Below are 17,297 nucleotides of genomic sequence, written 5' to 3'. Positions count from 1 at the left end.
TCCCATAATTGGGACTGGGGCACAACTGTGACTGCATATTAGTCATCTGGAGTTTTTTTTCAAAATTCTAATGATCGGGGGTTCACTTCCAGAGATTCTGATCCAATTGTACTTGGGAAGCCTGCTTATCAGAATTTTTAGAAAGTCTTTTAAGCTTCTTGTGTATTTCTAATGTGCAACCAGGTTTGTAAACCACTGCAATTAAGCATGTAAATGAAGGCAGGTTTCTGTGTGTGTGTCTGTGTGTGTGTGTATACAATGTAGAGGTAGAAAAAGGAACACGACTATTTCATATACTGCTCTTAAGTTCTGGCTAGTGAATTTTAAAACATTTTCGTCAGAGTAAACAATTCTTTGTATGTTCTTCCTGTATTTGCATTTTATTGACACAATAGCTTTTTTCCGTTTAAACCACCTTGCAGAGTATGGAGTTAAAACAACTCATTTTAATCGCACCTGCGTCCAGTAGTGTTCTGTAATTTAATGATTCTGTTGCTGTTTGTTTTTTTAATATTGTGGAAATAGAGCTCTTCATGTGAAAATTTTCAATATTTTCAGTTTCTGGGGGTGAAAATGATGAGAATCTGTAGTCAGTGTATTAGTATTAGCATTAGCTAATTGCATTAGCAATAATCTTGCTAATACCCCAAACTGTGGATTGCTAACTTGTTCACCATCAGATAACAAACTGCTTTTTAGGTAACCATGGTTAGCCAGACTTACGGCTTACAAGTTATGAGAAAAAATTCATAGATGGATTAATAGAAGGTTAAATATGTCAAGTGCCATCTGAACAACTACCTTATTTTGTAGTTGAGGAAATTGAAACTCAGAGGTTATGGTTACTTGCCCAAGATCTCAAACCTAGTGAGTCGCACAGCTGGGATGAGTGTCCACAATTCCTGACACCAATTTAGAGCCTTTTTGTACTTCAAATGAATAGAGTTCAGTGTAGTTGCATCTCACGTGAAGTCCGGTGGGTTCAGATGAAAAGCAAAAACTAGTAATTGTCAAAGTTACTTTTGAAAAATGCCTGAGGGTGGATCAGAGACTGTATTACCTTTCCATGAACATGTTAGGTTTTCCTTCAGCATTGGAGCAAGTTATTCATACTGAATTCCAGAAGATATAGTTGGCTTGTGATTAGGTTTGTTTTAAGAAAATGCATGTTTGTATATACTGGGATCATATTCGGTTCAACAGGATGCTTACCCTATCAGAGGCACTGGGTAACTGAGGGAGGCTAAAGGCCCAGCAAATTCATTCGCATCTCCTGACTCATGTTCACTCTGGTGTGGATAAGCAGGAAGTACAGCCTATACTATTTAAATTTTCTCTTTCTTTTTCTCATGTAAATGTACGTATGATGTTCCTCCAGTGTAAATGATGAATCAGTTTCTGCATATCTACACTTACCTGCCAACTAGCAGAGAAGGTGTAAGTTGAAGCAAGATGAAAGAACTTATTCTAGCAAGGCAAAATAGATACATGGATACTTTATTTCTTATGATTGTTTTGCTAAAATTTGACCTTCTCAAGTATTCATGAAAACTCTGTCCTGCTTTCTTGGATCAGTCTCCCATAATTTTGGGATTAACAAAGTGGCTGTCAGCTTTTTATCCGTACTTGCCATTTCCTTAGAGAGCTAAGGTGTTTTTGATCTCTCCATTATGATACTAGAGAGCAGTTAACTAGATGTGTGATCTTAAAACCAATGTTTTTCATTCAGAATTTCCACTGCTCAGAAGTGCTTTTAAAATGTAACCCCCCAACATTTTATTAAAATGTTCATATATGCAAAAAAGTTGAAGGAATTATATGGTGACACCCATATGTGCACCACTTAGAAAATCTAAAACTAACATTGTGTGTTGTTTTATCACATTATCACCCATGTTTCAGCCCTCTTTTTGTCCTAGGAATGTTTTTAAGTTTACCCTACCAGATCAGGCCCCGGATGTGTCTAGAAAAGTTTTTTCATTTCTAGTATATCTACATTCTTTTGTGACCTGCTTTTGTCTCCCAGCTTCCAACTGTTAATGTTTAACTCCTTCCAGCTGTGAACATCTGCAGACATCTCCAACATTGTAGCTAGCTAAGGTGGCCTCTTCCTAATAGGAGATGTCCAAAATTGTTTTTTTTTTTTTTTGTGCAATGACTATCTTAACGTTTTGAATACAATAATAGCTTTTCAAAATTTTTGCGAAAATGAAAAGAAATTACCCCATTTCTTATAGTTTGTGCTTAATTTTAATGATCACAGGGACAAAGTGTGATATATAGCTATTTTAAATGGCTAACCTAGCACAGTTGAGAATGGAAGCATTTCTTGACTCTTTTGTACACAGGTTGGCCCTGAGTTTGTTTTCTGTTTCAGATACTAAGTGTACAGTATTTTGGATATTCATGAGTGCTATGAAAACAAAGCATGAAAAGAGTCAGAGTGATAGAGTGGTGATACTTTACAAAATAAGATGATATTTTGCCAGAGATGATTGAAAGGAGGGGCAGACCCTACAGAATCTGATCAACGAACATCGAAGACAGAGTGAGCAGTAAGTGCAAAGGCCCTGAGGCAGGAGCAGGTTTAACGTGTTCTGGGAAGATCAAGGAGGCTAGTGTGGCTGGAACAGTTTGAGAGAGGAGCACAGTGCTGGGAGGGGGATCAGAAGAGAGTCAGGAGTCAGGTCGTGGAAGACCATGTAGGCCATGGCTTCCGTTCTGAATGAGATGGAAAGCTATTGTCGTATCTGAGGAGTGATGTGATGTGTGTCATCTAACATTATTAAAGGCCTTCTGTATTTAAAGCACAGTGCTAGAAGCTGCCAAGACATTTGTAAGGTAACATTCTTGCTTTCTGGAAGCATATTATCTAATGAAGATGAATTGTAAACAAGTAATTATAATAAAAGCATAAGTGAAATTAGCGCTATTATGTAAATACTAGCAGAGCTGTGTGAGTGGAAGAGAAGGAGCGTGTAGTTGTAATCAAAGAAATGAGTGAAGATCTGCAGGATATTGGACCCAGGAAATCCACTAACAGTGTCTTCTGTGTCAAAAGTGAGTGGACTGTTTGGACAACCTCACCTTTACATAGCGGTTTTAACTCAGCTATGTCACCCTTGAAAGGCTTAACTGGGCTAGGAACTAGGAGGCGGGGTCTTAGATTTTTTTTTCTATTACTGTTAAAGTATAGTTATAAACATGGTAACAGGGGCTATAGGAATTTGTTATTAATAGCACTTCAGGTCCTACAACAGGCCCTTTATAAAGGGTATAGCATGCTTCTAAATTAAATACGTCGTTAGAAGCAGTTTAAGCCATCATACCACTTACAAGGATGAAGTAAAAAACAAAACTATTTCCTTTCAAGTACCTGAAAGACCACTTGGTCTGGCAATTTTGAAATAGTAATATCTTTGGATTCTGTGTATTTTCATTATCTATCTTAGTAAAATATGAGAGGGTTAAGTGTGTTTCTTAAGTACTCTGAAAGATAAATTTAGAGTATTTTATTCCTTTAAGATCACTACAGATGGTATTTTCAAGCTTCATTACTTTCTTAGTCTTAATGTACAGATTATAGTGTGCTTTGAAATGTAAATGTATTGCTTATATAAAATGTATTTAACAAAATGGTTGTGTAACCTACATCTCAGGACTATAGATGCCAATGTTGAGAAAGTACCACATTATGAGAATGGCACGTTTCTCTTGGTGGGAAGGCCCTCTTCTGGACAGCTGTGTCTTAGCTCTCCTTCCTGCAAAAGGCATTGGTAGAATCCCTGCGTTGTTGCCACTACTCCAGACCACTCAACAACCAGCTACCCTGCCTAGCTGATCACTGTTGGGCTTGTATCCTCTTCTATATCATGGTGGTCTTCTTAGATGTCTTGTTGGTGGAGAACCCCAGGAATCCCCTCATTACTTGAGCCCACAGATAGTCATTATGTGTCAGGTTTGCTTCTCTCCACAAGTCTTTTACTTTTTTGAAATAGAGATGAAGTCTTGCTGGTCTCACATGCTGGCCTCAAACTCCTTGGCTCAAGCCATCCTCTTGCCCTGGTCTCCCAAAGTGCTAGGGTTAGAGACGTGAGGCACCACACCTAGCCCCCTCTGCAAGTCTTTTATTTTCTTTTGCTAACCCACAAGTGATGACTGTATTGGCCTTACCTTTAGTTTTTCCCAAAGAATATTTAGTGGGTCCTTTATCTTGTGATGCAAATCCAAAAATAGAGTACTTTTGTTTTATTGAGATATAGTTCAGATGTCATAAAAATCATCTTTTTAAAGTAGGCAATTCAGTGATATTTAGTGTATTCACAGGTTATGCATCCGTTATGCTATCTAGTTTCAGAACATTTTTATCAGCCCAAAATAAACCTTGTTCCCATCAGCAGTCACTCTCCATTCTTCCCTCCTAACCCTTGTCAACCACTAATCTGCTTTCTGTCTCTGGCTTTGCCTATTCTGGACATTTCATATAAATGGAATCATTCAATGTGTGTCCTTTTGTGTCTGGCATCTTTTACTTAGCATAATGTTTTCAAGGTTTAGCCATGTTGTAGCATCTGTCAGTACTTCATCTTTTTTTATGGCTGAATGTCTCATTGTTTGGTTATACTGTGTTTTGTGTTTCTGTTCATCAGTTGATGGACGTTTGAATTGTTTCTGCTCTTCAGCTATTATGAATTATTCTGCTATGAATATTTACATGCAGGTTTTTATGTGAACATATGCATCAGTTTGCCTTACCTTTTGAATACTCTTTTGTTTACTTTGGAAGCTCAGCTTCTGTCCTTGCCTGTTCCCACTCTAAACTTTTAGCAATATCATCCTCATTCCTTGTAGTCTTACTGTTTCTCGGTAGAACAGAACATGACTTCTACAAGAACCTTCTTGGAACTAGTGTGCATGCTTGGAGGGAGAAGAGGAGGACTAGTAAAGTCCCCTGAACTGTTGGTGGATTTAAATCCCAGGAAAAGGTCTGTTTATTTTTTCCTATAATGTATGTAATTGGGAACAGTTTGTATGGGGACAGGTTTCACTACCAAAATCTTGCTCTGATAAGCAAAGCTGTAGTTCCATTTACTGTATTGGAAGGAGTGCAGTTGAGATCCTTACATTAAGTTGATAAGTAAACATAATAATAATAATAATGATAATGATAGGTATGTAGTTTTGGCCTTTAGAATGCAGTTTTTCCCTCCAGAAGTTGCGTTTTACTAGGTTAGACTTCTGGGAAGTGTTTAGTTAATACTTAAATCACTCAGTATAATACAGAAATCCAACACTGAAGATAATATTTTGTTGGTCAAGTGACTGAGAATGCAAAGTGAGAGCGGAAGTGGGTTAGACATGGTCTATTCAAGCTTTTGAATCAGCAGGTTCTACCTCATCTCATTAAATTTCTCCAAAAGAACTTCTTCTCCAAAAGAAGCCGATTTTTGTGATTTATTAATAACTATTTTCTATCTGTTTTGAACTGTCACTTCACAAATCTTATACTTCTGGCAGGAAGGTGAGACAAGAAATATATAACACATTTGGCAATTAGTGACTTACTTCACTGTGATCCCTTTTTACTGATGAAGAAATTGAGAGACTAGTAGTAGTGTTTGAATGTTGCTTTGATTTCTTTACTTTTTAAGACACTGACTTTTATGCTTTTAGAATAATTTTCTTACCACATTAGTTTGTAAATTGTGAACATTTCCTAAAATGAGAAAAATAAATTGCTTGAGAAAATGAAAGGATACTCTGAAGAATTTTATTTATTGACAATGTAAACTAAACCAAGTGAGATTAATTCTACTGCATATGCAATTAAGTTTTAAACCTTCTTTATTTAGAATTATGAAGAACGAATTCTGGAGCTTGTTTTAATGCTGTGTAATTTTGTTTTGTTTCAGTGAGAAGTGTAAGGCTAGAGGATTTACCGTGATTGTGGATGGCAGAAAATCACAGTGGAATGTGGTGAAAACAGTAGTCGTAATGCTACAGGTAATTTTGGTTTTGTCTATCAGGAAATGGTTTTTATTTTACAGCAACAGATCCTGGTGAAAATGGCAGATGCACTTGATTTATTGGACTGTGCCTGGCGTCCTAGCAGTGACTGAGTTCTGAAAATGCACTGATCACTATTGGATTGTTCAAATTCAACTCCTTAGGTTTGAATTTAGGCAGTTAAGTAAATCTCTATTCTAATAGGTTTGTAAATGAAAATAATATGTCATGTTTAAGTAATTTAAGAATGGAGGCCAGTGATTTTAAAAGTGTGAGCGTTGAAATTATGAGACTCACGTGGGAGCTTTTGCGTGCTCTGGTGTCTGTCATTCTCCCTCTTGCACCCCATTCTGAAACTACAGGTAGGTGGTAGGATTTTTGGTTAAGTGTAGTTCAAAGAAACTTCTCAAGTGATTCTGGCTTGTCTTTCTCTTCTAGTCCCCTATTTCCTACATAAAGCATCAGGATTCACGATGATCTTATTATTTATTTATAGTCCGGAAGAAACTTACTTAACATCTGTGTCCTCAGGAATTTCAGCCCCTCACAAATTAACATTTAATAAACATCTACGATTACAAACTTTTTGAGATCTGATGCCAGTCTTGTGTTTTATATTTCCTCATGTTCCACACAGAATGTTTCTGTGACCCCTGGCATGTAGTAGGCACCCAGTAGACATTTGTTGATTTATTATAAGGGTATTGAAGATATGATTTGAAAAGGAAAAATAAAACATTTGAGTGATGCGGAGGGAAGATTGCTCTCATGCACTTGGCTTTCTGTAGGGCTTCTAGAGAGGTAAAATTTGAATTATCCAATTTAAATGAAAGTAAAGAGGGCCTTCCTCACAGGTACTCTGAGTTACATATAGCTCATAAATGAAGCAAGTACAATGAGAGTAGTTGATGGCAGGCCAGTCTGGGAGAAACATAAGTTGGTAGTAACGTGGAATCATGAACATTCACTTAAGTGGATATCAGTAATATTGAAAGAAAGATCAAGAATTTTAAATGAATTCAACAAATAATTTGGTAGCTACTTTAGAATTCTGTGGAAAGGCATATAATTTTAAAATTTAAATAACTAAGGAGAATGGTTTTTAACGTTTTATCATTTATTTAGGTTAATTGGGAAAAAGGGATTCAAGGGATAGGAACAAAGTGGTAATTTTAGGTTTTAGTTCTAGTTTTAGTGCTTATTATGTTTCTGGTACTGTGCAAAGCTTGCTATATAAATTATCTCATTTGATTTTGGCCTCACAACCTTACAGAGAAGGTCAACGAGGCTCAAGGATTTTAAATAACTTAAAATCGGAACTTAGTACAGACTAAGTAAGCCCCAGGCCTTGACTTTATCCATTTTAAAATGTGTATTTACCAGTGGCCTGTATTTGAGGCGGGGGTCTCTGAATTTTCTACCCATTGCCTCATTCTTCTTAAATGTTTGGCTTAAACTTTTCATCATTAGAATTCCCCCACCCCAACTTTTTTTTTTTTCAGTCAGGGACTCACTTTGTCACTCAGCCTGGAGTGCAGTTGCATGGCTTACTGCAGCCTCCAGCTCCTGGGCTCAGGCAGTCCTCCTGCCTCAGCACCCTGAGGAGTTGGGAGTGTGGAGGCGAGTGCCACCACACCTGGCTACTTTTTTTTATTTTGTAGAGACTATATTGTTCCAGTTGGTCTCAAACTCCTGAGCTCAGGTGATCCTTCTGCTTCAGCCCCTCAAATCACTGGGATTACAAGCTAGAATCACTCTTTGGGTTAGAAAGGACATAGCCTCTGCAGGATCAGTTTTTAAGGGAGCACAAATTGGTGTCCTAAAATAAATTTTATTTTGAAAAAAAAAGTGCTTCCAGCACTTTTATATTTCAAACTTTGAGAATTAACTCTTCTCTGTGAAAGTTGTTAAAATAACTCTTAGGTAAGAAATCCATTAATTATGACCTTGTGTTCTTCCTTTCATCCTGTCATTCAACTGTGTCACAGATGAGCTGTTTGGGACTTGCTGTTTGAACTGGACTTTGATCAATGGCAGTTTTGAAGAACAATCAATGGATGATTTAATCCCCTCTTGCGATTTCTTTTCTGATAGGTATTTTAACAACTTTTGGATTTATTAATAGTTAACATTTTCAGAAGTTGCAATGGCCTCTTTACTTCTAGTCATACAGTTTCTACATATGAAGTCATTCATTGCTTTCATCTCAGAAGGTACTGGGACCAGTTGTTTGGGACCCCACAGTGCCTATAACTAGTATTCTCTAAAATGAGGGGCTTGGTTTCTCTTGTTTCTCACAGCTTTCATATTCAATGATTTTGAAATAATAATCTTCCACAAGGCCATATATGAATAAAGCTCAATTTTATCTTAAATTTTCCAGCCCCTCTGATAAAAGTTTTGATACCTTTGAATTTATTTTACTTACTTTAGTTCCAATCCAGTTGTTGCAGAGGATGCTAGATTTATGATGTGTGCATGTTTATCTCTAAAGGTTTTCCATTTTTCCCTGAATAGTAATAATAGTAATTATTATTATAATTATTCAGTGCTGCAATTTATGGTCTAGAACAGAGATTGGGCCCTTGATTTTATAAAGTTTTATTGGAGCTCAGCCATGCCCATTCATTTATATATTGTGTGTGGCTGCTTTCATACTGTCCTGACAGAACTGAGTAGTGGCAGTAGAGACATTATGGCCTGCAAAGCTTAAAATACTTATTATCTGGACCTTTGGAAAGAATATATTGGCCCCAAGTTCAGAGCATATGAAATAGTGTAGTAGAACATTAGAGTCAGACAGAGGTGGTTTCTATTCAGCCTAGTGACTTTTTAACTCTTATCTTAGACAAGTAACTTTATTTCTCTGAAGCTCAAATTACTCTCCTGTAAAATTAAGAGAATGAGATCCACTTGTTAATGAGGTTTCATTTATTTAACAAATATTTATAGCATGTGTTCTATTATATATGTCAGACATTTGTCATAAACACTGGAAACATAGGGATGACAGCATAGATAAGGTACCTGCCATTGGGAAGCTTATATTCTACTTGAAGAGTTAGACAATAAGCAGTTAAGCAAATGTAACAGCCCATGGTGATAAATGCTGTGAAGAAAAATACAGTAGTAAAAGAGACTGAGTCAGATGATGCCACTTTAGATAGGGTAGACATTGAAGGCCCCTCTGAAGAGGGAATATTTGAATAGAATCTTAAATAAACTGAGGGAACACTACTAGGTATAAGGCAAAGGACATTCCAGATAGAGGAAATAGCATGGACAAAGACCTGAAGTGGAACAGACTTCATATTGCAGGAGCAGCGAGGTTAGCATGGCTGTTGTGGAGGAGTGAGCTAGGAGGGGAAGGTGTAAGATGAGATCTGAGAGGCCAACATGGGCCTGAGCTTGAAGGGCCTTGTAGGTCTTGGTAAGAGGTTTGAATTTCATTCAGAGTGCAAGAGAAAGTCAAGCAAGGAGCCTTGTAATGATGACATTTCAGAAAGCTGGATAGTTTGAAGTTGTTAACAATGCAGTCTGTAGAACTTGTTGGATTTAAGATACATTTTAAAGTTAGACTCTATAGGACTTGATAAAATATATGTGAGATATTTATTAATTCAATAAGTGTTCATTTCAATTCATTAGGTAGTATAAGTAACCGTATCAAGTAAATGTGAAATGGTATTTGTCAAAGATTAGCTTTTTGTCCTCCTCTTCAAGTTAATAATCATAGAAAATCTTGGCCTCATTGTATAATGACTGATAAAAAACTTGTTTGAGTGAGAAAATTGATTTTATGTCTTTTGAAGAAATTCTCCAAGATGGATTGTGTTAGAAAAAATTTTTCATATTGTAGAAAAATCAAATTTAATAATTTCTCAACTAAAAATTAACTCTTACAGTTTAATCTAAACATATTCCTAGTACAGAGATTCAATAAAACAAAAAGTGATTCACATGTACAATTTATGCTGCATTGTTTATTTGAAGTATTTTCTGAATCAGCTTGTTTTTCAAGTTCTTCTTTATTGCCGTGTATGTTTTAAAGTCTAGAGAATTTCTTCTTTATTATTTTAATTCTCCAAACGTCTCTTATGTAGCTTAATCTTGACTGGTAATTTATAAATTTAGTAAATTATTCATTTTACATGTGTAATTTGTGATTATTTTTCTGTATTTTATAGAATGTTGTTCCAGCTGAGGTGTCCCTTGTTTGTGTGGTAAAGCCAGATGAATTCTGGGATAAGAAAGTAACACATTTTTGTTTTTGGAAAGAAAAGGATAGACTTGGCTTTGAGGTAAATGTAATCTCTTTTTTTAAAGTCTATTATATCTTTAAAAATAGTATTTTACTGAAATTATTTTTGATGGTTCAGCAGTGGTTACTAAGCAGTGTTTAAGGAATACTTAATTAGTGCCTAAGTAATAATTAGTATACAGTCAGCGTTTGGATACTTGCTGAATGAAGTATGATATTTTGGTAAAGATCATGAAAGCTTTCTTGTTTTCCATTTTCAATTATATCATTCTTCGTTAACTTCTTTAAATAAGTAGAACCTTTGTTTTTAAAATTTTTTATTGCATTGTGGAGAGGAAATTTAACAAATACTAGGAAGTCCTAGACATTTTGGAGTTGAAATTATAGTCTATTTTCTGTGACATGTCATAATTATTTTTTAGTATCTGGCCAGTTTTAATACATGAACACAGTTATCCATCCTTTCCTACTGACTTTTTCTTTCTCTCTTTCACTTTCCTTGTGTGATAGTGCATCTTATTGGAGGTTAGAAAAAAGCACTATGATGGAATGTAAATCTAAGCAGTTTGTCATATTCTTTCTTCCACACCTGTTAATTCTCAGCTGCCAGTAGGAGAGTTGATAAATAATAGGCTTTACATTGTCTAAATAAAGTGTGGAAACTTTGAAGAATACAAAGTCTAACTCCAACCTGGTATAACATAGACTCTTGGAATCCTTACAGTCAGATAATAAAGATTCATTTTGGAACTTGCCATACTATACACTCTCGTTTTTGTTTTTACCTAGGTCAGTATCAGTGTATTTTTGGTATGGAGAAAAGATTGTTAATGTATATTGGATAGAACGGTTTGAGAAAACTTAGTTTATTCTTAAAGGACATGGCTGGAAATTTCTTAAAAATACATGGTTTTATTCTTTACTTAAAAAGTTAAGCTATAATTTACGTGCAGTGAAATTAATCCATTTTAGTGATAATTCTGAGAGTTCTGACAAAACATGTAAAACCACAATCAAGAAATCAGGAAGTGTCTCATCACCCCCAGAATTCCCCTATATGCTCCTGTAGTTAACTTCTCCATTTCTAGCCCCTGACTGGTGATAGGAAAACTGTTTCTGTACTCACAAGCCCCTTCTCAGGTTTAGTAATTTTCTGTATTGATTCATAGAATTCAGGGAATCACTAACATTTGCTGGCTTTATATAAAGGTTACAGATGAACAGCCCAGATGAAGTGATATACAAAGTGTGAGGTCTAGAATGATCCAGAGCGCAGGAGCTTCTAACCCTAGGGAGTTGGGGTACACCACCCTCCTGGCCCGTGAACATGTTTATCAACCCAGAAACTCTCCAAATCATTGGCCATTGATGATTAACTAACTCAGTCTCCAGCCCCTCTCCCTTCCCTGGAGGGAGAGGAGTGGCCATGAAAGTTTCAACTCTCTAATTATGCCTTGGTCTTTTTGGTGACAAGCCCTCATCTTTAATCTGTTTAGAGGCCCACAGCCACCATTCATCTTATTAACATCCAAAAAAACACTTATCACTCCAGAAATGCCAAGGATCTTAATAACTCTTGTATCAATAACTGGGGACTGAGACTAAATACTGTAATAAAAGATGCTCGTATCACCCAGGAATTACAAGGGTTTCAGGAGTTCTGTGCCGGGAACCGGGGACAAAGAGCAAATGCATATTTCTTATATCACAGTATGACAGATGGTATCTGTTTAAGCCTTTTACCCGTTTTTAAAAAAAAAAAAAAAAATGTCTTTTTTGTTACTGGATTTTGAGAGTTTTTTATGTATTTTTTATAGAAGTCATTTATCAGACACATAATTTACTAATATTACATCCTAGTCTATTGTTTGCCTTGTCATTCTCTTAACATTTTTCAAGAAATTTTTTTAACTGTGATGAAGTCCACTTTTTCAGTTTTTTTTTCCTTCTGATTTCACAGTTGGAGAAACGGTTTTCTTTTATGAATCAGACTTTTGTTGTCATAATCTGAGAAATCTTTGCCTTACTCAAGGTCACAAAGATTGTCCTTGATATTTTCTTCTAAAAGTTGTATACTTTTAGGCATTAAATTTAGATCTGTGATCTATTTTGACTTCATGTTTGTGAGCTATGGTCAAGAATATGTATTTTATGACTTCAGGTTTTTTTCGTTTTTTTTTTTTTTTTTTGAGACGGAGTTTTGCTGTTGTTGCCCAGGCTGGAGTGCAGTGGTGCGACCCCAGCCCACTGCAACCTGCGCCTCCCAGGTTTAAGAGATTCTCCTGCCTCAGCCTCCCAAGTAGCTGGGATTACCGGCATGCACCACCATGCCTGGCTAATTTTTTGTATTTTTAGTAGAGATGGGGTTTCTCCATGTTAGTCACACTGGTCTCAAACTCCCAACCTCAGGTGATCTACCCGTTTCGGCCTTCCAAAAGTGCTGGGATAACAGGCATGAGGCACCGCACCCAACTGACTTCAGTAATTTTAAGTTTGTTAAGGTTTGGTTTGTGACACACTGTATGTTCTATCTTGATGAGTTCCCAGAATAAGTATTCTGTTGTTGGATGGAGTGTTCTGTAACTGTCAAGATGATTCATAGTGTTATTCAGGTCTTCTCTATCCATGGTAATATTGTGTCTACCTGTTCTTTTAATAACTGAAAGAGGAATATTGCAACCTCCAACTGTTATATCTGGGATTATTTCTATTTTATTTCTGTCAGTTTTTGCTTCATGTATTTTGAAGCTCTATTGTTTATTGCATAAAGATTTAAGATAGCTGTGTCTTCTTGGTGAGTAGGGCCCAATTTATCATTTTTGAATGTTCTTTTTTATTCCTGATACTATATCTGGCTCTGAAGTGTACATTGTCTGATATTAATATAACTACTCCAGCATTCTGTTGATTAGTGTTCATGTGTTGTATCTTTTCCATTATTTTACTTTTAATTTATTTCTTTATATTTAAAATGAATTTTTTGTAGACACCATGTAGTTGGATCTTGCTTTCATATCCAGTTTGACAATCTCTGTCTTTTCATGGGTATGACTATTTGTATTTAATGCAGTTATTGATTCGGTTTATAAAATCTACCATCTTGCGAGATTTTATGGGTTTTTTTTGTTCTTTTCTGTCTTTGGACTGAGTATTTTTTATAATTACATCTTACTCCATTATTGGCTTGTAATTTCTGTCTCTTAATTTTTTAGTGGTTACCTTACTGTTTACTGTATACATCTTTAATAATCAGTCTAACCTTCAAATATTATACCACTTCACATGAAATAGAAGGACCTTAAAACAGTCTATCTCCAATACTTCCATCCCATTGTTCTTATACATTTCACTTTTACTGTGCTATAAACAAACACTACATTGCTACATTTTTTTTTTGCTACAGATAGTCTGTTTTCTTTTACAGCAATTAAAAATTTTAAATTAATTTCATATTTACTTTCATTTATGCCATTTCTGACATTCTTCATTTCTTTTTGGAGATTCAACTTTTCACATTCCTTTAATATATCTTGCAGTGCAGGTCTGTTGGCATTGAATTATATCATTTTTTGTTTGCCTGAAGAAAATCTTTATTTCTATTTTAGTTTTGAAAATTATTTTCAATGGGTATAGAATTTTGTTTGTGGTTTTTTTTTTTTTCTTTCAGCACTTTAGTCATACAGTTGACCTGTGAACAATGCAGGGGTTAGGACCAGCAACCTCCTATGCAGTTGAAAATCTGTGTCTAGCTTTTGACTTCCCAAGAACTTAAATACTGATAGCCTACTATTGACCAAAAGCCTTACCAGTAACATGAACAGTCAGTTAACACAAATTTTGTATATGTGTTATACATTGTATTCTTACAATAAAATAAGCTAGACAAAAAATGTTAGGAAAATCATGAGGAAGAGGAAATATATTTACTATTTATTAAGTAGGAGTGGATCATCATAAAGGTCTTCATTCTCATTGTCTTGAGGCTGAGGAGGAAGAGGAAGAGGAGGGGTTGGTCTTGCTGTCTCAGGGGTGGCAGAGGCAGAAGAAAACCCCCTGTAAGTGGACCTGTGCAGTTCAGCCCTGAGTTGTTCAAGGGTCAACTGTATTTAAAAGTGCTTTCTCGCCGGGTGCAGTGGCTCTTGAAATCCCAGCACTTTGGGAGGCTGAGGCGGTGGATCACCTGAGGGTCAGGAGTTCAAGACTAGCCTGACTAATATGGTGAAACCCCATGTCTACTAAAAATACATAAAGTAGCCGGACATGGTGGCACGTGCCTGTAGTCCCAGCTGCTCGGGAGGCTGAGACAGGAGAGTTGCTTGAACCCAGGAGGCACAAGTTGCAGTGAGCCGAGATCGCGCCACTGCACTCCAGCCTGGGTGACGGAGGAAGACCCTGCCTCAAAAAAAAAAAAAAGTAAAAAGTAAATAAAATTAAAAGTGCTATCTCATTGCCTTTGCCTTCTCATTGTAATGGTCACTGACGAGAAGGCCGCTGTTTTTTGTATCTTTGGTCCTCTGTGTATGTTATTTGCCTTTTTTTCCCTTTAGCCACTTTCAAGATTTTCATTTTGATTTTGGTTTTTGCAGTTGTATTTTGCTATATCTGTGTGTGTTTTATTTGGTATTTATTCCACTTAGTGTTCTCTGTACTTCTTAGATATCTGGTTTGATATCTGTCATCAATTTTGGAAAATGTTTATACGTTCTTTTCAAATATTTTCTCTGCCCTTTTACTGTTTCCTCTGAAACTCCAGTTCGATGTATGATACAATATTTGAAATTTTCTCACCATTTTCTTTGGTCTCCTGTTTTGTTTTTATCCCTGCATCTTTCTCTTTGTGTTTCAGTTTAGGTATTTTTCTTGATCCATTTTCAAGTTCACTGTTTGTTTCCTTGGTTGTGTTAAGTTTGTTGGTAAGACCACTGAAAATTACTGTGCTTTTGATTTGTAGCATTTCTATTTGACTCTTCCTTAGAATTTCTCTTTGCTGAAATTCCTCATCTGTTCTTGCATGTTATTTTTCATTCTCTATGGCATCAATATCTTACATTTCCTATCTCATAGTCTTAATATCTGCATCTGTCTTACTCCACTAACGTTGTTTGCTTTGTTTCTTGACAGTGGGTCATTTTCTTTCCTTTTTTGTGTGTGCCTTGTTATTTTTTATTGAATGTTAGACATCTGGTTTAGGACAGTAAAGACTGAGGTATAGGTGGTATTTGTGTCTGCACATGGGCTTATCTTGTCCTTTTCCTAGCCATAAGGGAAGGGTTGAGTTCTAACCAGGAATTGAGTGGGCTTTGGATTTTGTTGTTGCTATTATTTTCCATAGTCCTCCACAGGCTTCTAATTTCTGTAGAGTTACTTTGTGTTGAAGATGGGGGCTGGTTTGCTGGAGAGTTTGGTTTTTTCATTATTTGTTGTATCCTCTGCTCTAGGTCTTTCCTTTGTGCCTGCACCTCAGAGAAAGTCATTCAGTGTACAATTGACCCTTATTAATAGGCTGCTGTTACTTGTTAGTCAATATTTGTTAGAGAGGCGTTCTCTGTTGTTCTTATTCAGCCTCAATCTTAGGCAGGCTCTGTGTCCCTCAGCCTAGTGGGTAAGGGCCCTCTTGGTAATGTTGCCCCTCTCCCACTTTTAGGAACCTATGTTAGTTTGGGTTTATAATATATTCCTGTCTCCACTCCCTCCCCTGTGATAGTCTTTTCCCATCTTCCACCTGTGGTGGGACTTCAGTTGTCCTCTGTGTGGTGGGACTTCAATTGTCCTCTAAGGCCAGCGGGGTTTTCAGTCCTTTCTGCAGCACTCTAAGACTTTTTTTTTTCATAGGAGACATAGCATTGAAGATTTTGGGTTGTGCTTCATGCCTTTCCAGTAGTGGCTGCTCTTCCCCTCACCCAGGCCTGTGCTCCAAGAGAGGCTTTTTCAAATCTCTTATTCCTCTTATTTCCAGTCTTTCTCATGACTCCTTCAGAGATCTTTCCCCTAGAGATTCAGCCTCCAAGTGAGTATGAATTCTTCTTGTGTCTATACTTCCATGGGTTCTGTACTTTCACACTACCCCACATTTGGCCTTAATGATTCATTAAAAATTTTACCTAAATTCCTACTGGCTGGCATCAGGTCTGGCATTTTTTCCAGGTAAGCAAGTACTCCAGTTCCATCTTCTTGAAGAGGCAGGTCTTTCCTTAGATTCCAGGTTAATTGGTTTCCTTGTGAATTTAGCTCTCCAGTGGCTTCAGGAAAGTTATGGTGTTTCAGATTAACTTGCATTTTTTTTTTTTTTTTTGGTCATTGTTATATAAGAGTTGGAGCCATGCTCTTTCCAACTTCCTACATCCTAAGTGGGAGCCAGAGTTTTTTCCCACTTTTCTTTTCAACTTTTGTCATTGGTAGACTTGACTATTCCGTAGACTTGATGGAAGGATGTGTGCCAGTAATGTAAGGGAAGGTGACCAAGGCTGCTGGATCACATTAGGAAGGGTGTTGCCCTGGTAGTTGATTGGAAAACTGCGCCCCTACAAAAAAAAGACAAAAGCATAGTGAGGGAAGAAAGTAAAAGCTGAAGGCAGGAGGCCTGAATGTTGCCTCAAGAGTCAGGAGCATGGTGAGTGAAGACTTCAGCCAGCCAATGAGGCCTGCAGTTCATGGCCTGGGGCATGCAGGAAATGTTGCTCTGAGAGAATGCAAAGTGAACCGGGGGCAAATAGCGGAAACTAAAGCTGTGAATACTCGGTACCATGGAAGATCGCTTTTTATGAGGCACCTGTCACATCCTGCTTAAGCTAAGTAGGCATCTGCTCAGAGATGCTCTGGTAGTTGGGTCTTATGCTATATAAATTAATAGTGACTTTAAGTACCCTGCATCTTGGAGGATAAAATAGAAGACAGAATTTCTATCTACCTTGTTGTAGTGTCATAGATTGTTGTTTTAAAACAGAAGCATTAAAACTTCTTTTATCAATATGTTTTCTTAGACATTTAAGAGATTCAGCTAGGTTATTTTCTCAAGTAAGTAAGCACTAGG

The 17,297-nt window shown here is 36.7% G+C and overlaps 1 protein-coding gene across 6 annotated transcripts in view; it reads left to right on the top strand.

Moving 5' to 3' along the window:
* The window catches only part of SESTD1 (SEC14 and spectrin domain containing 1), a 150,305-nt gene that overhangs the window by 75,304 nt on the left and 57,704 nt on the right, over nucleotides 1-17,297 (top strand). For all 6 annotated transcript variants that reach the window (XM_003907673.3, XM_031651387.1, XM_017946685.3 and 3 more), the window contains 2 exons: nucleotides 5,913-6,003; nucleotides 10,194-10,307. In XM_003907673.3, the coding sequence (XP_003907722.1) occupies nucleotides 5,913-6,003; nucleotides 10,194-10,307 (205 nt within the window). The remainder of the gene's footprint in view (nucleotides 1-5,912; nucleotides 6,004-10,193; nucleotides 10,308-17,297) is intronic.

The sequence above is a fragment of the Papio anubis genome, chromosome 10, assembly GCF_008728515.1.
Source record: "Papio anubis isolate 15944 chromosome 10, Panubis1.0, whole genome shotgun sequence".
Taxonomy (NCBI): domain Eukaryota; kingdom Metazoa; phylum Chordata; class Mammalia; order Primates; family Cercopithecidae; genus Papio; species Papio anubis.
Note: the sequence above shows the minus strand (reverse complement) of the source record. Positions and strands in the feature narration are given on the sequence as shown.